Source organism: Branchiostoma belcheri, unplaced genomic scaffold (genome assembly GCF_001625305.1).
Source record: "Branchiostoma belcheri isolate BF01 breed outbred unplaced genomic scaffold, Haploidv18h27 scaffold113, whole genome shotgun sequence".
Taxonomy (NCBI): Eukaryota; Metazoa; Chordata; class Leptocardii; order Amphioxiformes; family Branchiostomatidae; genus Branchiostoma; species Branchiostoma belcheri.
The window spans coordinates 1,056,797-1,082,198 of NW_017802525.1; the positions used below are offsets into that span (position 1 = coordinate 1,056,797).

General features: G+C 43.3%; 2 protein-coding genes across 3 annotated transcripts in view; both read left to right on the forward strand.

The window, feature by feature from the left end:
• Positions 1-7,176, forward strand: part of LOC109462221 (beclin-1-like) — an 8,172-nt gene extending 996 nt beyond the window's left edge. The window contains exons 2-12 of the mRNA XM_019758758.1: positions 548-721; positions 1,397-1,538; positions 2,487-2,560; positions 2,911-2,986; positions 3,418-3,542; positions 3,897-4,043; positions 4,342-4,491; positions 5,152-5,223; positions 5,713-5,844; positions 6,220-6,276; positions 6,644-7,176. Of these exons, the coding sequence (XP_019614317.1) occupies positions 548-721; positions 1,397-1,538; positions 2,487-2,560; positions 2,911-2,986; positions 3,418-3,542; positions 3,897-4,043; positions 4,342-4,491; positions 5,152-5,223; positions 5,713-5,844; positions 6,220-6,276; positions 6,644-6,752 (1,258 nt within the window). The 3' untranslated portion in view covers positions 6,753-7,176. The remainder of the gene's footprint in view (positions 1-547; positions 722-1,396; positions 1,539-2,486; positions 2,561-2,910; positions 2,987-3,417; positions 3,543-3,896; positions 4,044-4,341; positions 4,492-5,151; positions 5,224-5,712; positions 5,845-6,219; positions 6,277-6,643) is intronic.
• A 1,187-nt stretch (positions 7,177-8,363) lies between these two features.
• LOC109462220 (leucine-rich repeat and death domain-containing protein 1-like) lies at positions 8,364-25,133 on the forward strand. 2 transcript variants are annotated; one of them, XM_019758756.1, is made up of 17 exons: positions 8,364-8,474; positions 11,082-11,280; positions 11,865-12,029; positions 13,194-13,336; positions 14,841-14,996; positions 15,595-15,754; positions 16,262-16,384; positions 17,098-17,274; positions 17,575-17,750; positions 18,131-18,254; positions 19,480-19,569; positions 20,143-20,280; positions 20,956-21,106; positions 22,122-22,274; positions 23,784-23,897; positions 24,129-24,223; positions 24,849-25,132. In XM_019758756.1, the coding sequence occupies exons 2-17, from the start codon at positions 11,200-11,202 to the stop codon at positions 25,053-25,055; spliced, it is 2,253 nt and encodes a 750-aa protein (XP_019614315.1). In that variant the 5' UTR covers positions 8,364-8,474; positions 11,082-11,199; the 3' UTR covers positions 25,056-25,132. The 2 variants fall into 2 exon arrangements, with proteins under 2 accessions (XP_019614315.1, XP_019614316.1); XM_019758757.1 differs by lacking the exon at positions 8,364-8,474 and having other exon boundaries at positions 11,101-11,280; positions 24,849-25,133.
• The last annotated feature ends 269 nt before the right edge of the window (positions 25,134-25,402 follow it).

A 25,402-nucleotide genomic window follows, 5' to 3' on the forward strand; every position in this document is an offset into this window, starting at 1 on the left:
AGTACTGCTTTTTTGGTGTATCGTATTACCTGGATGTCTAACCTTCATTGACAGATAATTTATACACTATCCAGTTGACCAGGCAGTGAACAGGATCAGCTTGGAGATCTGGATTGCAATAGCTAATATGTTTAAAACAGAATTCTCTTTGTATAAATAGGGTTGTCTGGTTTTTTTTTTATATATAATGTACACGTATTGTTGTCCTTTTACAATGTTACAATGTACATGTAAATGTTGTGTGGATAAAGGAATTAAAAAAAAAAAAAAAAAAAAAGACTTGGAGATCTGAACATCCCCTCTGATGGGACATAAAGCTGGAGGTCCTGGGTTTTGAACCAACCACACTTAAATATCGCAAAGAATATAGCCGTCCTTCCTGGTGTGAGTGATTCAAACCCACCAGTCTGGTCTCTGTGTTGACGTCTTAAAAATACAATGCATAATAGCCACCTATTGCATCAGTTCTTACAAATGTGGTAAATCTCAACGAATAATTAATATTGTAAATAAATAACTATCTGTTTCAATGCTTGTGTTGTTACAGACTGGACGCATCTCTCACAGCGCTGGACCAGGGAACCATCGATGAGCTGACCGCACCGCTGGTGTCAGGGGAGGAGGGGGAGGGGGTCAGGCAAGAGGAGAGGGGGAGACAGGACAGCCGGTTTGAGGAGGCTCGGGAGGACGGAGTCATCAGGAAACTCATACCTGCCGCTAGGTAACAATCTTAGCTTCAAACCTGCCCAAGAAGGTTGTCCAGAGGACTTAGTTGGTCTCCTTGGGCAGGTGGCTAGTCTGAGTGCCAGACGCTGGCGTTTGAACAGATTTGTGGGGGAGAAACACTAATGTCTTCTACCAACATAGTATCCGCCCAAACCCTTTACCTTTTGGAGCCACGGTGCGAACTCAGGGTTAGCGGGGCGTATGGTTTCTCTGGCCGAATGGATGATCACTTACAGTAGGGGCTGTCACCCAGGCTAGCAGGTGGCTCTCTTTGACAGGTTGCTTCATGCTTGTACCTTCGGGGGAAAAACTTGGTACAGAGAAAAAGTGGTTGTCATGGCCAGATGATTAGCTTATAGAGGTGGTTGCTTGGGTACGTTCAGTGATACTGTGAGTCAAAACTGAGCAGTAAGACCACTCAGTCAGATAAACTCCTGTCTATGTGTACAGGTGGTCACTGTAGACAGGATTCTTGTGTTGATGGGTAAAATTAAGGGACCATCGAAAGGTAGTCTCAATGACTAAGTTGCCCTTATGTAGAATGGCCCACTTGTACAGGTTTGACTGTATATTTGAATGTGTAACAAGATGGCATGCCAATAAGACATGAACTCTGACCCATGTATGTTTGACCCAAGACATAAACTCTTACCTTTGTACTCTGACCCAGGTTGACCTCGGTGGAGAGCGGCAGTGGTTTCACCCTGATCGACGCTGACGGCAGAGACAACCCCAGTCATAGGTTAAAGGTCACCAGCCACCTGTTTGACATCATGTCAGGACAGACAGACGTGGACCACCCCCTCTGTGAGGTGGGATCTTCCAAATACTAGCATCTCATATTTTCTCCCAAGTTCAGTTCAACTGCTTACATACTTTTGTATTGCAAGCAAGTGTCAGAAACACAAATAAATGTAGGGTATAGGATTTTCTTCTAACACAACCAGTAAGGTTCTCACCTGCTTACGTTTCGATGTCTATCAGACACCTTCCTCAGAGCTTCTGACTGGAGTTCTGCAACTCGCCGCTATTTAACGTCAAAGTAGGTGGCGCTTTTGCGGCGAGAATGCAATCCCAAACGTGGCTGAGCTTGTATCCCCCCTCGTCCCGGTTCATCAGACTTCCTTATCCAGACTGCTTCTTTAATCCAACGGATTCTTCTGTTGTCCTCCCTGTCTATGACCCTGGCACCCTCCCAGTCTATCCCACAATTGTTTCTGGCAACATGATCTGTTTTGGCGTTAAATAGCGGCGAGTTGCAGAACTCCAGTCAGAAGCTCTGAGGAAGGTGTCTGATAGACATCGAAACGTAAGCAGGTGAGAACCTTACTGGTTGTGTTAGAAGAAAATCCTATACCCTAAGTATCTTCCAACCTGATGAAATTATTTACGGACAAATAAATGTAGTATGAGGTGAGTTATCATGCTTGTGACACCAATGACATTTCCTTATTACATATAACTATGATGAGCATTATTCACTGATCAAGGGCATTTGTACAAAATAAATACCCTTCTGATGTTATTGAACATCAAATTTTACAAATCTTATTGTAACATAGCATAAGTTTTGCTTTGTTTGCTTCTCAGAAAAATTCTTTTCACTAGTCTTCACACTTATCATGCCTGTACACTTTACAACCTTTGTCTGACTAGGTCTACAATTCTCAATTTCCTACTGGCTGAACTGAAGAAAAACTGTCATGTATTGGTTTGACAGTGTATGTATACAGAGGGTTAACTGTTCCCTGTCCCCTCAGGAATGCACAGACACCCTCCTAGACCAGCTGGACCAGCAGCTCAGGATTATAGAGGATGAGTGTAAGGACTACAGGTGGGAGTTAAGGCCATGTAAAGTTGATTAGTAGCCTCTGTGCCATCCTATTTGTATTCCAAGGCTCCTATATTTGCTCCCTAAAAATATTTTTCGGGTAGCAAGTATGTGAGCCTCAGCATACAAATAGGATGGCACCGAGGCTATCTATGTACTTGGTACACTTTTGAAGTAGAAAACACGTAACATAGATAAATAACAATTATTTGTGGTACAGCGTATGGCATATTCTGCTACAGAACAACAAACATGTAAACTATGAGACTGATTTACAGTACTAAAGTAAAGACTATGTGATGATCATGACAACCTGCCTCTCCACTGACCAATCCCAATGTTGTATTTCCCAGAGAGTTTCTGGAGAAGCTAAAGCTGACAGAGGACCACAGCACAGAGGAGCAGCAGCTACAGACTCAACTTAACAAGGTTTGACTCATCTTAACCTCAGTACTGCAGTTTTTTTTGCATTCACAGAAGTGTATGCCAGTTTCTAGCATGATGTCCTCTTGGGTCTACAAAAATTTGAGTACATGTGAGGCCTCCAAGAGAGTGACTGTCATCAATATCATGAACTTAATATAATGTTACAGTAGATTTTGAAACTTAAACTGTAGTTTTATTTTCAATCAATATCATAAACTTTATATAATGTAGATTTTGAAACGTTTCATTTTCGTTGCCCCAATTTCAATATGACACGCATTACACTGTACATCATTACTGTACTGCAGCATTGTCTCAACCTTCTTTTCTCTTCTACCACAAAATAAAACCATCGCAAAATTGATAAATGTACAGTCTAGAAACTGAAACTGCCTGCTGTATGATTGTGAAACTGACAGCTTTGTGTTGTTCAGTTGAAGGCCGAGGAGAAGGAGTTGATGCGTGTTCTGGAGCAGGTGGAGACGGAACGTTCCGACATCGCGCGGGAGGTCGTCGTGGAAACGGCCGAGTCGGAACGGCTGGACCAGGAGGAGGAGAAGTGAGTCTGGTATCAGTGTGTATACTGTTGTGTGCTTATAGGTCAAATAATTAAGAGACAGTTCACACAGTTGATTTTCAGTAACTAAGGTAGAGAATTTCATGAGCAGCATTTGTTACCCCTACTGCTGGTTACCACTAACCATGACCTTGCCATGACCTTTGCCATGACCTTGATGTGACCTTGTAGTGACCTTGCCATGACCTTGCTGTGCCCTAAGCAGGTACTGGCAGGAGTACAGGGAGTACAAGCGGCAGCTGCTGGTCAGTGCTAATGTTGACCTTGCCCTGACCTTTATGTGACCTTGCTATGACCTTTATGTGACCTTGCCTGACCTTGCTGTGCCCTAAGCAGGTACTGGCAGGAGTACGGTGAGTACAAGCGGCAGCTGCTGGAGCTGGAGGATGACCAGCGCAGCGTGGATAACCAGCTCCGCTACGCTCAGTACCAGCTGGACAAACTACGCAAAACCAACGTCTTCAACGCTACGTTCCATATATGGTGAGGTTTACTTCAACTTTGTGGCATTGTTCTTGTTCTTTTTTTGTGTTCTAAGTAGTAGTATTAATGTATGTCAACCCCAATCACCCTTATTGGCCTGTGTTTTAGAACTTTTTTGTTCTGAACTTACTTTAGAAACCAAAGGCAAAATTAGTGTAGCTTGTTGCTACTGAAATGTACTTGATTCAGTCTCAGCATTCTTAGCAACCATTGTGTGTAGATTGACAAAACAAATCTATGCCGCAATTATAAACCTTATTATGTCTGACCTCTAGATCTGTGACTTTTTCTTCCTCAGGCACAGCGGCCATTTTGGGACCATCAACAACTTCCGTCTGGGCCGCCTTCCCAGCGTGCCCGTGGAGTGGAGCGAGATCAACGCGGCCTGGGGTCAGACCGTGCTGCTGCTCCACTCACTCGCCAAGAAGATGAACCTCAAGTTCGAAAGGTCAGGGGTCATGGGTTAGGGGTCAGGTCTAATGCAGCTGGGGTCAGACCGTGCTGCTGCTGCACTCACTCGCCAAGAAGATGAACCTCAAGTTCGAAGGGTTAGGGGTCATGGGTTAGGGGTCAGGTCTAACGCGGCCTGGGGTCAGACCGTGCTGCTGCTGCACTCACTCGCCAAGAAGATGAACCTCAAGTTTGAAAGGTCAGGGGTCAAGGTTATGGGGTCATGGGTTAGAGGTAATGGGTTAGGGGTCAGGTCGAACTGTGGTTCATATTTATCTGGGCGCAAGTTGAATGTCAGTTTCTAAGGGTTAGTACATGGGCATGGATCTCCTCAGAAATTAAGAGTAAGACTGTGCTTGGAGTAAAATCACTGGTTTCTCTGGATGAACATCGTAAGAAGTATTAGTGGACTGGACTCATGTCAGATATGGTTGGGTCTGCTTAATTCAGTAGAGTACCTCATGTATGGAGATGGCTTACTAATTAGCTAATCTAAGCAGCTGTTGTGTGTAAAGATAATGGAGTAACAGTTCCTGCAGTTGATTTCTACTTCTACAGAATGATAACTCATCCTTCAGGATTGAAGTGCTAAGAAATGTGTTGCCTGACATTTTGCCATGTGCTGTCTAACCTGACCTGTTGTCCCCCTCCCCTGCAGATATCGGCTGGTCCCCTACGGTAACCATTCCTTCCTGGAGTCTCTCACTGACAAGTCTAAGGAGCTGCCACTGTGAGTAACCTTCTTATCTTACCTACAAGATACAAGGGATCTGTGTATCTTTGAGTTACCTTCAATTTTCATTGATGACAGCCTTCCCTGTCATTAGGATTGATGATAACAACTTAACAATTATGATAGTGATAAAGACCTTTGTTGCCTGTGCGAAACACCCATTTTTCATGGTTTTCATTGGATTTATGGCCCATGTTGCATCAGAATTTTGTCTGTTGCAGAAGATATCATTTCTGACAGAACATTTGGAAACTACAGACAGGATATTAACCTTATATGCGCAAATAAGGCCTTGTTTGAGACGTTCTGCCAAAGTGCTATGCACAATGCATTACGGGTTTCGTGCAGGTGCAGTACGTTCTGCGGATGTGCTAATGCTCTTCCATTTGCTGTGATCATTGCAAACAACAAGTTCATCAAAATATAAAGGCCTTGAAAAAGTACCACACTCAATCCCTGGTGAAAATTTCTTCCCTCTTTTTTCAGCTATGGCTCCGGTGGTTTCCGGTTCTTCTGGGACACGAAGTTTGACCAGGCGATGGTGGCCTTCCTGGACTGTCTGCAGCAGTTTAAGGAGAGGGTGGAGAGGGGGGATACTGGCTTTTGTTTACCTTATAGGTGAGAAACTAAAATAACAAGTGCAGATTTTACATTGCCATGATAACAATTGCTTCATTGAGTGTCTAGTAGTACACTGGCTTCTGTCGATCTTATTGAAAGGGTTTGGTCAAATTTTGTTGCGTAGAGAAATTTGTCATATATACGTACAAGAGTAGCATCATCGATGTGTTGTCCTAAAGAACTCTCTTCTGATCTTCTGTTCCTTGGTGTAATTATTTCAACCATTGAGGCACCACTGAAGGTCCCTGACTGTTGTTGGACATCCAATCTGCATGCTACTACAAAGAGTGGACAAGAGTGTTTCTGTATCATGCATTGTGTCACCCTTTGTAGATGACAGGTTAACCCAGGTTTGTACTCTATCCCCTGCAGAATGGCCAATGGGAAGATAGAAGACACAGGAGGGTCCGGGGGATCCTACTCTATCAAGTAAGTCTCTTTGTCAGTTTGCACCTGGTAAAGATCAAGTACATGTTCTTTATCTGTGTAGCTGTCGTTTGCAAATAAATGTATAATGATTCTGCAATTATGTTCCAATTGATGAGCATCTTTGTGTTCGATTTTACTAAGAAAAATACAATTTGATCAAATAATAAATGTTTTAGGAGAACTGTACAGTACCTATTTTATGAAGAAGAAACAGCACCTATTTTATGTTGACAGATGATCTCAGTAGATCTGATCACAGTTTGCAGTCCATACTATCTTCTTTACTAGAACTGTTACTACCATTAGTTTGTTGGAAGATTGAACACTGAAATTTCTTCCTAAACATCCTGTCCCTTTTCCTTCCCAGAATCCAGTTCAACTCGGAGGAGCAGTGGACGAAAGCGCTGAAGTTCATGCTGACCAACCTGAAGTGGGGACTGGCCTGGGTCTCCTCCCAGTTCACCCACAAACCCTGATGGGTGTTTTCACCTCTTACCCTACTCTCCAAGCAGAGGTTTAAAAAAGCCTAAAACACACTAAAAACAACCCCAAAGCTCTGCTTGGAGAGTATGCTTTCTCAAAACTGATACCCCCAGTCCTAAGGTGGCAGGAGACTCATGGGCCCCACCACAGCCCCATATTAGCTTCAACTTTGTAAGTTCCGGTTTCAAAAAACTGAAGCTGAAGGATTCTTTTCTTTGATACAAAAGATACATTGTACATTTGAATTTACTGTTATAAGAATCTGTGCTATGCCCTTTGGGGTACTAGTATGTGAAGGTGCAATAAGTGTTTTGTCCATTTGGCCATTCTTCCATCCAGATCAGTTATCTAAGTATCCTACATACGTCGATGAAGGTTAGACATCCAGGTAATACGATATGCCAAAAAACAGTTACTCAAGCAACTGGATATGATTTTGAAAACGTCAGACGTTTCAGCTAGTATCCACTAGGGGGGCTACGGGTCGATCTTTCCGGCACTTGGGATTTGGCACTCCCAGCCCCAAGGGCAGACAACACTTAAGCTCCTGTCCTGTATAACAGGAGCTTTCAGACTAATTTGCATCATCTTGTCTTGACTTGTCTGACTTTTGTTCCTTTTTCGACTTCCAAAAAATTTGTCTTCACTTTATTTGCATATCAATCAACAGGTTGTGTATATAAACCTGCTTTCCCCTCTGGTCTCTCAGTCACTGACGAAAGCTAGTGGATACTAGCTGAAACGTCTGACGTTTTCAAAATCATATCCAGTTGCTTGAGTAACTGCTTTTTGGCATAAGTATCCTACAACATAGGTATTTAATTAAATCTTGGTGCTGTGTGATATTGTAAATATGTGCTGCAGAATAAGGATTTATTTGATGAACCATGAGAGTATAGCAACTGCATAGGGACAGAACAAGAAGATGTGATGCAAGCTGCAAAGGACAGTTTTGTTATGCAATACAAAATTGTAGCTTTTTTAAGGGTAAGCAGTCAAATACTGGATACTTTTAGTACTGCTACATGGCAATGGACATGTGCCATTCCTGTGCTGTACCTACATGTAGTCTTCTTTTGAACTGACAACCATGCCTGGAATCAGTTAGAAACATAAATATGATATTTCTGTGGAAGTATGGCCTAGCATACATGTATGCTTAATGTGACAGAAATGTAACCATTTAGCTGCTACTTGTGTCACAATTTTGCATTCTCTGTTTCCAAATTGTTGTGGATATTAAGTTCCACGGTATATAAATCGATGTAATACATTCAAGAAGACAGAAAGTGATTCAATTGTCTGTATGTTGACCATGATTTTGACTGCGAAATAAAAAGATAACTGGTAGGTGTGTGTGTTGTTGCAGTTCCTCGTAACATCGGCAGGAGGCGTTAGTGAGTTGAGCACGGATAGTTGGTTCGTCCAACCAACTACCGATAGGGGTGACTGTATGAAGAGAGTATTTTGCAAGCAAAAATTACAGCGTTTTTGCTGGTAGAAATCTTATATTTCAATATTATTCCGTTAAATATTAACGTGATTGTTGCCAACAATAGCTTAACAAGGACGTACCCTTACTTATTGTTTTAGATACGTTTGTTTACAAGACCCCCAGAATGTCACGCAATGGTACGGTCCGTGTAATTGTACCACGTGACCCGGTTGCTAACTCGCCCCAGGACGCCGTGCGGTGTTGGAGACCGCTAGTTCAGGTGAGTTACCTGCGCGTTTTCACCTCAAAATTCACTTTTTTCGTCAACTTTTGGCCAAACTTGACACTTTTGCATGATCATGCGATGTTTGCGACCGACAGAATACCTGTATCCGGTGTCAGTTTCCCCGCAGTGTAAATGTTACAAATTTGTTGCCATTCCCCGCTAGTTAGTTTGACTGCTACAATCCCGCCGCCTTTGTAGTGGCAAATCCACCGGGATTGCTACAAATCTACCGACTATTACGTTTCCGTAGTGATATCTTAATGTCATAAGAACGCGCAAAACCGCCCAAGACGCCGTAAACTTGCAGAAAATGGTCTTATTTTTCTCAAGGCGTCTTTGCGGGAGGCAGAAGTCATTAGATCCCAATCTGAGGTCATTTATTTCCCGGTTGTAGCACTTTTGTTACCTACGAACAAAAACAGGTGTGTTATTGTGGGAATGATAGATGGATGAGTAATTATACGGGAGAATTTGAAAGATCCAGGTCGAAATGATGACTACACAAAAGCATAAATTCCCCAAGGAGGCTACAGGATATAACCAAAACAAATCGACTTCTCATTATACAGATTGCAACAATGATTATGTAGCAAAACAGATGGACTTCATCAGTGGTTGCCTGGTTATGTGTGTAATATGAGTGGAATTATATTAGGCCGCAATAATTCAATTAGCTGTTTCTTGAATCAGTTCTGGAAAAAAAAAGCAACGGTGGCCTCGGGGTGCAACAAACAAAGTATCTTGACAACGGAAAGTATTTCAGTCAAGGAGGTTCTGCTTGCTTGCTGCATTAATAAGGTTTTACATTTTTGCCTAAATTAAATCATAAGGTCCTTGTAGCCTTCATTGCATGCCAAAAACTGGGGGTCTTCGTGGTCTTTGGGATCTTTTATGTGCTATTTTCTGATTGCATATAGACAACATAGCCAGTCTGGTTGAATTACCCCCGTATTTTAGAACTGGGCTAATCAGAAAACAGCCGAAGACCACCAAATCCCAGTTCTATAAGCCTGCTACAGAGGCTAAGGTCCTTGTATCTACAGACTAAAAACATGCTAGTATCATGCAGACTCTAATATATAGAGGATGATTGTTTAAAGTAAAAATAGCCTGAAACAACAGCCCTCGCTGGAAACATAATTCCCCCTTAACCTCGGAATAGCAGCGGCCGATGTTATTCCAGCCACATGATACCATCTTTGTACTTCAGCATGTTTTTCCTTGAAGTATTAACAAGTAGTACCAGGTTACTAACTAAACCTTGCAATAATAACTGAAGAGATGCACTTAACCTTCAAGTTTCTGGATAGATTTCAATGATGATAGATTATAGGTTTGTGCTGGATGTTGATACTGCTGTAACACAGAGAATGGAGTAACTCGAAGGTTGACTCTGACCCCCAGGAATCGAACCCGTGCTGCTCGCGCAGCGTGTCAACTCACAACCAGCGCACAAACCGAATCACCCAAAAGATCCAGGATACCTTGGGCGGGTAGTTGACTATTCTTACTAAATGTACCTGCTATTCTTAGTAAATGTTAGGAGTACAGAATATCATCTCTCCATGCAAACACATCAGGTAACAGGAAAATCTTAACCTTAGACCTGAAACAGCTAATAACTCACTGGTAGTGTAGCCAAGTACTAAGAGTAGTAGGACCTTTGAACTACACTTGATCCTTTTATTGCCATCATATTCTTATTCACTAAACATCGTAACAGTAATGCATTCAGGTTTCGTTGTACTGACCGTAGATTCGCCTCAGTTTGAAGATGTTGTCTTTGAGCCAGTGTTTAAAACCTTAATAAAAACAGGACATCAGAAAATTGTGTAGGTTATGTTATGTGCTATAGGTTTTATACAGTGTATTGTGTAACTTTTATGACTCCAGGAAGGCTAAGTGTACGTAGTATTATTACGTTGTGCTCACTAATTGAGATCTGTCAGGCAAACAAATAAAAAATCAGAAAATTTGCTTTTGATAACATCCTTACTAGTACAACATGTACATCATTCTTATTTTTTAAAATTAAGAACTAGATTGTAAGTATTTCCAGCCCCCCACCCCTCCCCATGCCACCTGTTACAGGTTTGTGTACAGTTCAGTGTTGCTATTGACTTAAGCACCGAGTTATCCAAACAACCCTCCACTCTATCACCCCTCAACCATAACAAGGGCTGGATCAAGAGGGAAACAAGTCAGAACAAGACTCTCCTTTCTTTCTTTCCTTCTTGCTGTAGAAATAGACTTGGTACAACAAATATATAAAAACTTTCACAGATTTACCTACTATGCTTCAAGTACAAAATGTTCCAGGGCATTTTAATGTAGCAGAAGTATATAATATTGTAGGAGCAATGTCACTCTCAGTGTGCAATTGGAAAATGCCGAAACAACGTGTTGTTTTAACTGACAACTCTTAATGATTATAGTATTGAATTTAAGTGAAAACCATTCATATAAAGATCTGGTCCCAAGGCAAAAATGAATATACAAAAATTGATTCAGGAAAGAGGTCTTCAATGAAATTCTAAACCTTCCTGGTCAACAATGCTTTGATCTTCCGTAATGACATTTTTTTCTTCTTGATATTTCCAGAAAATGCAGTAAGATGTGACCATGGCAGCAGTCACCTGATGCAGTAACCAAGGAGACGACCAATCACAGCCCAGCATTCTATAATTCAAACGTCACCAGCAGCAGTTCTCCCATTGCCATGGCGACCCAGGTGCGACTCATCAGCATGTCTCGAGGCAGCAGTACCTCGCTGGACCAGCCAGACGACATCCAGGCCGAGGTGAGCCTCCGTTGCCATAGTTACGGGGTTGCCATGGAGACATAACCTTTTCACTAGGCTATTCGAGAGTAGCTGTGATTTAGCCCCCTACACTGTTTTTCAACCGGTGCAGGGGTTTTGGGGGGAAGAACCTTCATAAACCTTCAAAAAAATGAAAATATTACTTAAGAATGAAGATATGACAAAGGGAATACAAAATATGCAAGAAATAGTGTCTCTGGGGTTATGAGCTACAAAATCTTTTTGGGGGAGAATACCAGACCCCCTATATAATGTTTTTGGGACTCAATGCGTGACTTGCACCGCGGAAGTTGCCCTTCTGTACCTGATCCCTATGCTGTGAAAAAATCCTGGTGAGAACCTTGAATCCTTGTTGCTGAGCTGGAAAGAGGAATGTGTGCTTGTGTGGGAAAATGGCTGTTTCCTTGCTGTGGGCATTTTGGTGGCAGAAGGCACACCTGGAGTGACACCTGTTGCTTCTGTGATCCTCAAGCTTTGATGTGGTTGTACATGTATTCCAATGGGACAGGTGTATGTTAGTGGCAGTGTGAGAGATAATCTTCCTATTCCCTGTGTCTGTACAGGTGTATGTGAGTGGCAGTGGGAAGTTCTGTCTTAGCCTCCACGGCCGCGAGCTGTGTGAGATTCCACCGGACATCTTCAGCATGGAGGAGCTGAACTGTCTGTTCCTGGGAAACAACAGCATCAGCCATGTACCCAGGGACATCAGGAAACTCAAGAATGTACAGGTGAGTACACTACAAACTACAGGTACCACACACTGTCAGGTACAGGTGAGTTGAACACTACAAACTACAGGTAACACACAGGTACAGCTGAACTGTCTGTTCCTGGGGAACAACGGGATCAGCCATGTACCCAGGGACATCAGGAGACTCAAGAATGTACAGGTGAGTACACTACTACAGGTAACACACAGGTACGGGTGAACTGTCTGTTCCTGGGGAACAACGGGATCAGCCATGTACCCAGGGACATCAGGAAACTCAAGAATGTACAGGTGAGTACACTACTACAGGTAACACACAGGTACAGGTGAACTGTCTGTTCCTGGGGAACAACGGGATCAGCCATGTACCCAGGGACATCAGGAAACTCAAGAACGTACAGGTGAGTACACTACAAACTACAGGTAACACACAGGTACGGGTGAACTGTCTGTTCCTGGGGAACAACGGGATCTCACATGTACCCAGGGACATCAGGAGACTCAAGAATGTACAGGTGAGTTCACTACACACTACAGGTACAGGTGAACACACTAGAAACTACAGGTAACACACAGGTACAGGTGAACTGTCTGTTCCTGGGGAACAACGGGATCAGCCATATACCCAGGGACATCAGGAGACTCAAGAATGTACAGGTGAGTACACTACAAACTACAGGTAACACACAGGTACAGGTGAACTGTCTGTTCCTGGGGAACAACAGCATCAGCCATGTACCCAGGGACATCAGGAAACTCAAGAATGTACAGGTGAGCAGGAGGAAGCCCTCTGTGTATTGAGATGGTGATACGTAAGCAGTACACTAAAAACTATAGGTACATGATGGTTACAATCTTATGGCAAGTTCTTACTGACCAAAGTGCTTGAAATGAAATGTACAATGTCATGATATGTCAATGCCTCCTATAAAATTTAATGTATATATAGGAGTGTATCTATGCTTTATACCCAGTCTCGGGGTACCATCGTAGTTAACTAGTCTGTACAAGGGGAGTTTGGGAGCCATGGAAATACCAACAAGGATGACGCCCAGGTTATCCTTGGTTATTGCTGACTTGTTGTATTGACAAGTGTAACTGTGACATTGTGATGTCACGTTCTTAAGTTTTCTTAAGATTTTCAGACATGTCTTGATGATGCTTGCTATTGTAATTCCTCCAGGTCCTAGCTATCCAGGATAACCAGCTGCCCTGCCTGCCCCCCACCATGTTCAGTCTCCATGCCATGAAGGTTCTGGAGGTCAGCGGCAATCAGCTCACAGAGTTACCCCGCGACGTCGGGAACCTCAAGCACCTCAACCAGCTGTACGTTACAACTCTCGTCAGCAGTATGATTTTATAAGTCTATTGTTAGTAGTTTTTAAAAAATTCACATAACTGACAAAATGCTCACAACTGAAACTGTCTTGAACCTTGACAGCATAATAATCATGTAGTATGTACTTAAACTTACTTCCCCAAAAGCTCAGAGGCTTTCATTTCATTTCTATACAATGGCACAACATTAGGCCTGCTAGGGATTTGAACCCTCTGAGGTACCTTTAAATCTTTCATACGGTTGCAGGCACAACATAAGTGGTATTCGTACCCAAAACCTTTAACCTTTAGGGTTATTGTTAGGGTTGGGGCTATGGCTGTACATGGTTGGACAAGGTTGTAGTTAGGTTAGGGTTAGATCAGGAATAAGGGTTAGGGTTGTACATACATTGTCCCATCTCCGTTTCCCCAGGTATGCGAACAGAAACCTCCTGTCCTCCCTCCCTGATGAAGTCTGCTCACTGCAGCAGCTGGAGGTTCTGGATTAGGGTTAGGGTCTAAGGGTTAGGGTTAGGGTTAGAGTTATGGTTGTACATACATTGTCCCATCTCCGTTTCTCCAGGTATGCAAACAGGAACCTCCTGAGTTCCTTACCTGATGAAGTCTGCTCCCTGCAGCAGCTGGAGGTCCTGGGTTAGGGTTAGAGTTAGAGTTATGGTTGTACATACATTGTCCCATCTCTGTTCCTGCAGGTATGCAAACAGAAACCTCCTGTCGTCCCTGCCAGATGAAGTCTGCTCGCTGCAGCAGCTGGAGGTCCTGGGTTAGGGTTAGAGTTATGGTTGTACATACATTGTCCCATCTCCGTTTCTCCAGGTATGCGAACAGAAACCTCCTGTCGTCCCTGCCAGATGAAGTCTGCTCCCTGCAGCAGCTGGAGGTCCTGGGTTAGGGTTAGAGTTAGAGTTATGGTTGTACATACATTGTCCCATCTCTGTTCCTGCAGGTATGCAAACAGAAACCACCTGTCGTCCCTGCCAGATGAGGTCTGCTCGCTGCAGCAGCTGGAGGTCCTGGGTTAGGGTTAGGGTCTAAGGGTTAGGGTTAGGGTTAGTGTTATGGTTGTACGTACATTGTCCCATCTCTGTTCCTGCAGGTATGCGAACAGAAACCTCCTGTCCTCCCTGCCTGATGAAGTCTGCTCGCTGCAGCAGCTGGAGGTTTTGGGTTAGGGTTAAGGTTAGGGTTAGTGTTATGGTTGTACATACATTGTCCCATCTCTGTTCCTGCAGGTATGCAAACAGAAACCTCCTGTCCTCCCTGCCTGATGAAGTCTGCTCACTGCAGCAGCTGGAGGGTCTGGGTTAGGGTTAGAGTTAGAGTTATGGTTGTACATACATTGTCCCATCTCCGTTTCTCCAGGTATGCGAACAGAAACCTCCTGTTGTCCCTGCCTGATGAAGTCTGCTCCCTGCAGCAGCTGGAGGTTCTGGGTTAGGGTTAGAGTTAGAGTTATGGTTGTACATACATTGTCCCATCTCTGTTCCTGCAGGTATGCAAACAGAAACCTCCTGTCCTCCCTGCCAGATGAAGTCTGCTCCCTGCAGCAGCTGGAGGTTCTGGGTCTGAATGATAACCAGCTGACCTCACTTCCCCCCGGGGTCAGGAACCTCACCAAGATGAAGATCCTCGGACTCGACAATAACAGGTCAGTTTTTGTTTTATGCACTTGTTGAAAGGCCCCGGGTTTGAATCCTACCATGTCACCGATCTTGTGCCCTTGGGAAAGGCACTTAACACGACTTTCCTCACTTCACTCAGGTGTAGATTTATAACAAGTACCTAGTTTCAGTTAGGGATGTCCCTTGGATAGGACGTTAAATGGAGGTCCCGTGTTTGAGAGAGTCACACAGCATGCATGTTAGAGAACCCACCGCACTTATCGAAAAGAGTAGGGGACCTTCCCGGTGTGAGTGGTTCAAACCTTACAGTCTGGTCTCAGGGTTGACAGTCACCTGTTCCACAAATGCGGTAAATCTTCATTAAAAAAATAAATAAAAAACTTTTGTCTGTATCTGTATCTGTATAGCCGGTATAACTGCCTTTCGGCGTAACACACCAGCTTTGCAGGCACGCGGCGCGGCGGCAGCTAGCTACATTAAACCAATCGACTTGTTACACCTAACCCTTGAACTTCTAACTCTAGACATTGTTTAAAGCTATCTATTGACAATGTCCCTAGCTAACATGGTCTCCCACGGCTGGTCTGACATTAACACGGTCTCCCCCTGCTGTTCCCCCTGCAGACTGGAGCGCGTGCCGAAGGGCATCTGTGAGCTGGACGAGCTGATCAAGCTGGGACTGTCGGGGAACGGGCTGAAGCACCTCCCGGCCGAAATGGAAAACCTGTCCAACCTGCGGGAACTCTTGCTCAACGATAACGAGATTCAGTACCTGCCTGTACAGGTCAGTCAAAGAACTGGATCATGTTTGTCGATAAAGAATCTTAGAGCTTCTAAAACTTCTGAAACTGCTTATTTGGCCCTGTCTGAGAATTAGGTGTTCATCAGTACTGTTATGTAGTATGGTTCCTCTTTTATATCTGAGACGAATGTGAATTTTGACCATTGTGGGAGCACTATTTAGCCAGGCTGTCACAAAGCAGGGCCTGCATGCCCTTTTTCATTAACCATTTTTCATTATGGGCTATTTTAAATTCACCGTTAATCGTTGCCGGCCTGCTCTAATTCAACGTTACGCATTATCAGTATAGCCTATCAATTTACTGATAAGCGTTACTGACCGCCCTGAACTTACCATCAAGCGTCAGCCCTGCTGAATTTACCGTTGACTGTTGCCAGGACCCCCATGCAGACCCTCACAAAGGTGCTCCCTTGGTTCATCATGTTTTAACTGTTGACCCATGAACTACAATGATTGACATTTGCCTTTCTCTGACCTATCCCCCCACAGCTGTACTGGCTGGAGTGTCTGGAGGAGCTGGCCCTGTCCAACAACCAGCTCAAGTCTCTCTCCCCGCAGATCAGCCGGCTCAAGGAGCTGCGCATCCTCGGACTCAACAGTAACCACTTAGAGGTACGTTTAGTTTGTTCATTGTTGAACATTAGACATCCATGTACTAATGAGGTAGTACTCAACAAAACAGCTATAATACTCAAGCAACTGGATAGATTTTGAAAACTGTCCACTACTTTTTGTCTGTGGCTGACAGGATGGCAGTTTTCAAAATCTATATCTAGTTGCTTGGGTAACTGTATTCTTGAGTTTTGTTTGTTTGTTTGTTTATTTGTTTGTTTGCACAAACATTAACATACATGAGGGCATAACAGACCAGTTTGGTACAGTGAGTACAAGATACATAAGGCCAGACTGTAGGGTTCAATTCACCCCTACTGTTTTTTGATAGATGTGGTGGGATCCAAGACAATGTCCCTAACCAAAGCTAGCTACTTCCACCTTCAGTGAGGACTTTATATGCTTCTGTATTCTTTCTGGAAATCCAACAGACTTGACAGCAACTGCCTAAATGCTTTACCTTAACACTTACAGTGAGATAGTGTAAGACAATTGTACAATTTATTATTACCCGGAATGTTCACCTCTGTTCTGACACCTCTGCCACAGGTCCTGCCGGATGAGATTTGTGAGCTCGGTAATCAGTAAAGTAGGGAGATATTGTTACTGAGGTGTGTTCTTGCATGTCTAGGTCCTGCCGGACGAGATTTGTGAGCTCGGTAATCAGTAAAGTGGGGAGATATTGTTACTGAGGTGTGTTCTTGCATGTCTAGGTCCTGCCAGATGAGATTTGTGAGCTGAGTTACCTGGAGACATTAGGACTAGACAGTAACCGACTGAAGGCCTTACCTGAGCACATGGCCAGTCTGGTCAACCTGAAGGAACTGTACATCGGAAATAACAGCATCGAGTATATCCCAGACGATATCTGTATACTCACAGAGCTACAGGTTAGTATGTTGACCTTACATGTTACATGAATGTCTGTCATTGTTACAGGTTGTAGCCATCAGATTGCTACATGTTACATGTCCTTGTTACAGATTGTAGCCATGAGATTGCTACATGTTACATGTTTGTGTTACAGATTGTAGCGATGACAGGTAACAAGATCGACTCATTACCAGTGGAGATCGCTAACCTGAAGCGTGTTCAGCAGTTTGGACTGAACCATAACCAGATGCCTGTTTTTGTTACAGATTGTAGCCATCAGATTGCTACATTGTACATGTTACATGTTTTTGTTACAGATTGTAGCGATGACAGGTAACAAGATCGACTCCCTGCCAGTGGAGATCGCTAACCTGAAGCGTGTTCAGCAGTTTGGACTGAACCATAACCAGATGTCCCACCTGCCGCTGGGCATGTGCTCCATGTACGACCTGCAGCTGCTATCACTGGAGGGCAACAGGATCCCTGAACTGCCGTAAGTTTTACTATTTATTTTATTCTTTGGGTCAGGCCAAAGGCCTATGTAAAAAAGAGGAACATCAACAAGTGTACAAATACATGGATAAAGAGACTCTTTTTACACAACCAAGTCTTTTATTCATCCGACGTTTTGGTTACAGTCTGTCACCTTCCTCAGGGCAATTCTGACTGGTTCACATCGCACTGCAGCACAGGTGTCTCTGCTATAGATGCATTCCCAAATGTACAATATTTACATATCTACACATGCATGATTCAGACGGTCACCAAAACATCGGTTGAATAAAAGACTCGGATGTATAAAAAGAGTCTCTTCACTCAGTGTCTTACAAATCTGATGAAACTATTCATAGAAGTTCTTTTGTTCGTTTCCAGGCCGGAGTTTTCCAACCTGGTCCACATCAAGCAGCTTGAGCTGAGCAGCAACGCGCTGGAGGACTTCCCAGACTGCCTCTGTGTGCTGGTCCAGCTCGAGTATCTGGGCATGAACAACAACCAGGTCAGAGGTCAACCGTGATGGCCTGAAACGTGTCAAGCCATATAACATGAGTGTCCATAATATCACCAGGGTCCATAATATCACCACCTTGAGAAATAGTGTGCTTAAAGATATTTTTACTGCAACATACCCTAGGTATGTACATTTGAGGTGTGCAGGAGTGCATACCAAAAGTATGTTGCAGTAAAAATATCTTAAAGCACACTATTTCTCAAGGTGGCGATATTATGGACCCTGGTGATATTATGGACACGGATGTTACATGGCCCTGGCAAATACATGACTCCTAGGGTACTTGAGGGTTTCCAATATACCTGGGACAAGGGGTGGGAGGGGTTTGGTCGTGATGTGGGAGACTAAACCTAACCTAAACCCAATCGTAAATCTAACCCTACCCCTGACCAATGATCCCAACTCTAACCTTAACTCTCACACCAACACTAACCCTAACCCTAGCCCTAAAAACACCTGACCTCTCATGTATGTGGCAGCTCAAGGATTTTGGCTTAAGACTGTGCCACCAAGCTGTAGAAAACATTCTGGGGCATTTAGAACTTTATAGGAAAATATTTTGATATCATATCCCTACAGTTTCATCTCACACATTTGTGTTAGATAGCTGTTTTACACACTGTTTTAAATCTAAAACCAAACTCCTCCTGGATGTAAAAGGTAGAGGTAAAGGAAGTCATTTTTGAGGCAGTAGTGGGAGTGGTTTGCTTGCTAGCCTGGTGCTGTCCCTGGTGCTGAAATATCAGTGTTGTTCTTACATCTAAGTGTATTGTTTGAGAACCAAAGATATAAATTAGTGTGGCAATACAGACTGCTTGCGGCCTATTATCATTACCACAGATAAAAAGTAAAAGTTGTCCTTTTTTAGCTGTAGGGGAAGTGGGTTTTTAATCCACTGTGTCTAGGGCATGGTATGGTATTGGAAGGCTGAGCCCATCCCTCTCCTTCCACTGCCTTTTGCCTCCCCAACCACAGTCAGGTACCCATTTTACACCTGGATGAAGGAAGAAAGTCTTGTAAAGATTTTTCCTAGGACACAATATCTAGCCAGGAATGCCAGGGATTGAACCACTGAGTGTGTATATGATTTTGTTGTATCTGTGCTGCATATTCAGGGCAAAATTTCAGCACATAACCTCCTAATGAATTATGATAAAATCCTGGTCGTGTTTGTTGTCCTTCCCCTGAGTGTTTCATGTTGCCTGTCCTGTAGGTTGACCAGGTGCCAGCTGAGATCTCACATCTACGGAAACTCAGAGTTCTGCTGCTCAACGGGAATCAGTTCAGGGAACTACCCAAGGAGGTCAGAACTATAAACATAAAAACCTAGTGGATTAGCAAGACTATGCTTGACTGATAAACTAGTGGATGTGCCAACCACTAAGTATCTGATACCAGCCCAGAAAAAAACAAGAAACAGCCAGAGTTATCAACCAAGAATTGAGATGTTCAAAATCTCTTATTTTCCAAGAACTATCATAGAATGCCACCAAGCACAGTTTGGGCATCATCATTAGAAAGCTTTAAAAACTCCTGCAATAAAATGTGCAAACATTGAGTGTAACAGGTTGTTCGGTGTGATGTAGCCAGCTGCCGATGCGCTGCGTGCCTGCGAAGCTGGTGTGTTATGCCTAAAGACAGTCATTACAGGTTATACCGAATCGGATACAGATACATTGTAGACTTCTAGATACATGTTGATATCGTAGAGAAAAAGCTACAGACAAATAATGATGGATCAGATTGTACAAAAATAAACACGGATTTGGCTTGCCAATGTAGTTCATAGTTACACTTTTGAAATAACAGTCAAGAACATACTATCACATCTATCGTAACTATTATTCTGAAATTTTGGCTATTGTTTTGGTTCCAGATTTGCACCTTGAGGAAGCTGGAACGTCTCGGCCTGTCCCGTAACCTTGTCACCAAGGTCGCAGTAGAGGTCAAGAAACTGGACAACCTGACGGAACTCAGTCTCAACCATAACCAGTTCACAGAGTTCCCTACACAGGTATTAATATAAAGCCTCCATTACCTGTTCTTTAGCCCTGACTATATAACTCTATCATTAAGTGAACTCATTCTCAACAATCTAAAGCTGTCTCAAAATCATTAAACCTTCTTCCTTGCAAACCAAGACCAACCCAGAATAGTTCTCCAATACTTCATGTATAGTCCCATGTTACAAAACCCTGATAGGGCAAATAACATGTACAAATTAGTTACAGTCAAAACTAATTATCTGGTGATCATGATGGTTTTAGATAAGAAACCTACAGCATTTCTATTCTGTCTGTCCCAAAATTCAATCACTAACTTGGGAGCAAGACTTTTGCCTAAGAGTATAGTCTTCCAAATAATATTTGCCACCAGCACGGAGACAGAGCATACTGCACCTGCGCAAAACCCGTAATGTATTGTGCATAGCACTTTGACAGAATGTCTCATATGTGGTCGTATTCGCACATATAATGTTAACATCCCGTCTGTAGTTTCCAAATGTTATCTAAAAAAAAATGTCGTCTGCAACAGGCAAAATTCTGATGCAACGTTGATAAAAAAACATGAAAAACGGGGGTTTTGTGCAGGAGCAGTATGTTCTGCCAACATGCTTTTCCCACTGATTCTGCCAAGTCAATATGAACACCTGTACCTGTGCGTAAATTTCTCACCTGTGTTGTTCCAGGTGTGCTATATCCCCAACCTGCAGCTGCTGACCTTTGACCAGTCAGGTGGCCCAGGTGTGCAGGCGTTACCTGACGAGATCTCCGAGCTTCAGCATGTGACAGAGCTGGTGCTGGACAACAACAACATCATGGTGCTGCCTACAGTCATGGGTGGGTAGTCGTTGTTTGAGCAAAGATTACTAATGATTAATCATAATGATAGTCTATGTCGTGGCGTCTGTGTGGTGTAGTGGATAGAGCATCTGACTGTCAAGCACGGGAACCCGGGTTCAATCCCCAGGGCTGGACCCAGACATGTCTGGACATGCACCCAGACGTTGTGCCCTTGGGAAAGGCACTTGACACGCATTTCCCCCCTCAGTTAGAGGGATCCTGGGCCCTACTAGCGTTTGGGATGGCGTTAGGAAGGGCATCCAGCCGTAAAAATCTTTCTCCAAAAAAAGACACCTGGAGCCGCATAGTTCCCGTTTAGAACTTTTATTCAACCTGCCGTCAGAGTGTGACAGGCTGAATAAAAGTTCTAAACGGGAACTATGCGGCTCCAGGTGTCTTACTGAGGGACGACTGTGTGTGCAAGATGTCGGTTAGCTTGAGGAATGACTCCCCTCTACTATATGCTGCTTCCCATAATGTGAATAAGACTTCTGCAGCAGTAATCTTAGAATGAAAGTTTTTTCTCCCTCTGTAGGCTCCATGTCAAACCTGCTGCACCTGTCCCTGGCCAACAACCAGCTGATGTTTATACTTGAGTGTTACTCCTTATAATCCTTACAATATTATTATTATTCTTCCTTAATGTAAACAAGACTTCTTTGGAGGTCATAAGAAAGTTTCCATCCATCCCTGGCTCTAGGTTCAACTGACTCCACCTGTCTCACAAACAACAACCTGTTGACAGCTAGCCTAGAGATGTTACTGCTTCCCTTCATGTGAATAAGACTTCTGCAGCAGTAATCTAAGAACAATGGATTTCTCTAACTACTATTGTTTTTAATGTATTTGTGTTTTGTAATATATAACTATATTTTCCTGTGTGTCGCGTTGTGTGTTAATAGAACAGACCACTGGAAGAAAAGCTACTGTCAGGTACATTATGATCAATGTGGATCCTAATAAAGTCGAGTCATTGAATTTCATCAAAGTTTTTCTGTCCCTCCTTCTACAGGCTCCATGTCGAACCTTCTGCACCTGTCCCTGGCCAACAACCAGCTGATGTTTGTACCCGAGAGCCTGTGTGAGCTTCCGCAGCTGCGCAGTCTTCAGCTGCAGGGAAACCAGCTGCAGCGCCTGCCCAATAACTTCGGACACCTGGCAAAAGGTGGGTGTTGTAAGGCCACACCAATTTAATTTCTTGGTTAACGGATTTTTCTAGCAAAATAATGGAGCGGGCGGGCGAAAAAAAATAAAAATAAAAACCGGCCTAGGCATCCTATTATGGCCCAAAATGGTACGATAGGAGCCATGAAGTCAACACACCAGGCTGGTTCAAAATTTAAACAATGAATTTTGAACTTTTAATGATACCACTGCATTGAAAAATGGAATAACTGTTTACAGTAACAACTAGGAAGAAAATGACTGTTTTCAACTGTTCAGGGCAAGATATGAGCATTTTGCAGTTGATTCTGAATGTTTATTTTTATTTGCAAATCAGAAAAAGATGAAGCGGGCGAATCCGTTAACCAAGAAATTAAATTGGTGTGGCCTAAGCTGTTACTGTTTAAGGAAAGGAAAGAAAGGTCTCCCGTGCCCTTATGCAGGGCAACCTGTGCCCATCTCCCATTTCTGTAGCCCTTGGGCGACACACAGTTGTGCAATGCACTACATCAGGGGGCTAGTCCGCTTGTAGTGCTGTGTGCTTGTGACCTTCACACTCTTTCTCATATGTGCTGAGTGCTAAGCAGAGAAAGAAGTGTGTACCATTTTTAAAGTCTTTGGTATGACTCGACCAGGGTTTGAACTCACGACCTCCCGGTTACAAAGCGACCAATTGAGCTATTGCACCGGTACTTACTTTTAGGCCACACCAATTTAATTTGTTGTTTCTCGGATTATTTCAGAAAAAAAAATGAAGCGTCGTTGGAAAATATCACTGACTCATCTAGCTTTAAATGGTATTGTAATAAAAGGGATGTCAATAATTGAAAGAACTTCATACATACATGTCATACATAATCATACTCAGAGAGTTGAAGCATTAACGTTAACATAGTTCAGCTTCCAGTGTTTTCTATCGTACATCATTTCTACAAGTTCTTTTCCATACAAACCAGTCTATAGCTCTATAATGTCCTTTAGTGTAGAGTATACAACCTCTTCTCCTTTTTGCTTCCGGAGACCAGAGAAGCAGTTTTCCACCCAGTTCACCATGCCGAGTAACATGGACGGCTAGGCTTAACCTACGGCGCTTAACTACTGTAGAGATTGGTGGAAGAACTCAAATTTGATTTTATTTATTTCAAACACCAAAAGCAAACCTTGCAGCAGGGATGAGAATCCCTGAATTGAAAGAGTTTGCGTACAGAAAAAAAGTTACAATAGGCAAGGCAAACAATATATACACACCCTCATATACACTATAATAAATAAAAAATTTGTACCAAGCAAAAAACTATATACAGATGAGGTTTAGGAAAGATAAAACTAGTGATGTGACAGTTCTTTGTTGTATAGGGCTATGGCCCTGTGGAGAAAGGACTGCTGGAGCCGGTTTGTCCTGGCCCTGGGAGCACTCATGGCCTGGCTGTTCCTTAGGATCCTGCCGGTACTGAGACTAAATATTCTTACTCCTGTACACTAAAACATCTGCCCTCCACTGCCTCCCCAGAAGTGGACTTGAACCTGACCGGGAACCCGCTGACCCGACCCCCCACCGTGGTGTGTGACGGAGGGAAGGTCACCCCCATCGGCCGGTACCTGAAGAAGGCAGAACAGAGAGACGGTAGGACTGTTTTTACTGTTTCTTAGGCCACACCAATCTAATTTGTTGGTTCTCAGATTTTTTCATAAAAACTATGAAGCGACAGGGCGAAAAATTTTGAACTTTAAATCAAATCACTGCATTGAGTTTAATTTTAGTAACAATTGCTTCTTGCAATGAATGCTTTTATATCAGAAAAGTGGAATATATTTTGATTTCCAAATTTGAAGTTTGTGTGTTATTCTCCCCCAGAGCTGCTGCTACAGAAGATGGTGCAGTGTGTTCAGTCCTCCATCACAACTAAAGATGTCTACACAACTGTACTGCCCAAACTCAGACTACCCAAGGTGGGTCAAAAGAGAAACTACATTTTCACAGCTTTAAATCAATTGTCATTACATCAAATTCAGCAACATGGAAGAATTTGACCACTTACATGTAGCCTTCCAGTTCTGACACCAGAGTATTCACTACACAGACGTCCCTACATTCTGCCGATGTCTGCTTTAGTGGTGAGATCACAATCCCAATCGTGTACACCACATTATGACTGTGTACAATATTTGAAGGATGACTTATGCATTTTATTCTAATCTGATGATGATAACTTTTAGACTGCTGTACATTGCAACACAATTCAGGAGTTACTCCTGCCATATTGTTCTATCAAATAAAGTTTCAAAGTGGCAGAGCTCTTTGACGATACTGGTTGTGCAAAAGAAAACCCCTACATGTGTCCTCCACAGGATGTGCTGGAGGTTCTGGTGGGATGGGGTGACAGTCTGTTCCAGCCCTATGTTCCAACATCCCTATATTCTGACAACCCTTACCATATGTCAAAACATAGGGGCATCAGAACATACTAAGGGGTGTATACATGAGCTACCCGTACAAATATATAAATGATCTACCTGTACACATGTATTAAATGATCTACTGCAGTACAAAATGTATATCCCTGTCCCCCCCCAGGATGCGCTGGATGTTCTGGCGGGGATGGGCCGTCACGCGCCGATCCCGGACAAGCTGCGGGTCGCCCTGGCAAGATGGCGGGACCTCCAGCCCACGCCCGCCGCCGGCACGGAGCGCCTGATCAGGATCTTCGACGTTCTGGACATTCAGGACATCCTGAACAAGCTAAAAACCATGAAGATCAGGGCACAGCAGCACAGGTTATAGGTCAGGGGTCACAGGTCAGGGAATTGTTGGTCAAAGGTCAGAGAAGTTTGGTCAAAGGGCAGGGAAGTGTAGTTCAAAGGTCAGGGGATTGAAGGTCAAAGGGCAGTGAACATAATAAGGCAGTGAAAAGATTTTACTTTTAAATTAGTTTTTACTTTTATCGGACAGTGGCCAAAATAAAGTGTTTAGTTGGAGATTCTGTAGTTGCTGCAACTTAAGTGTTTTAGTGTAAATTCATAATCATAATGTGGAAATGTTTCCCTAATACAGCGTAAAATGCTAGCTAAATTCAGATCAGTTTACATAGGAGAGTTTCAGGTCCACCAGTAGAATGTCCTGAATGTGCG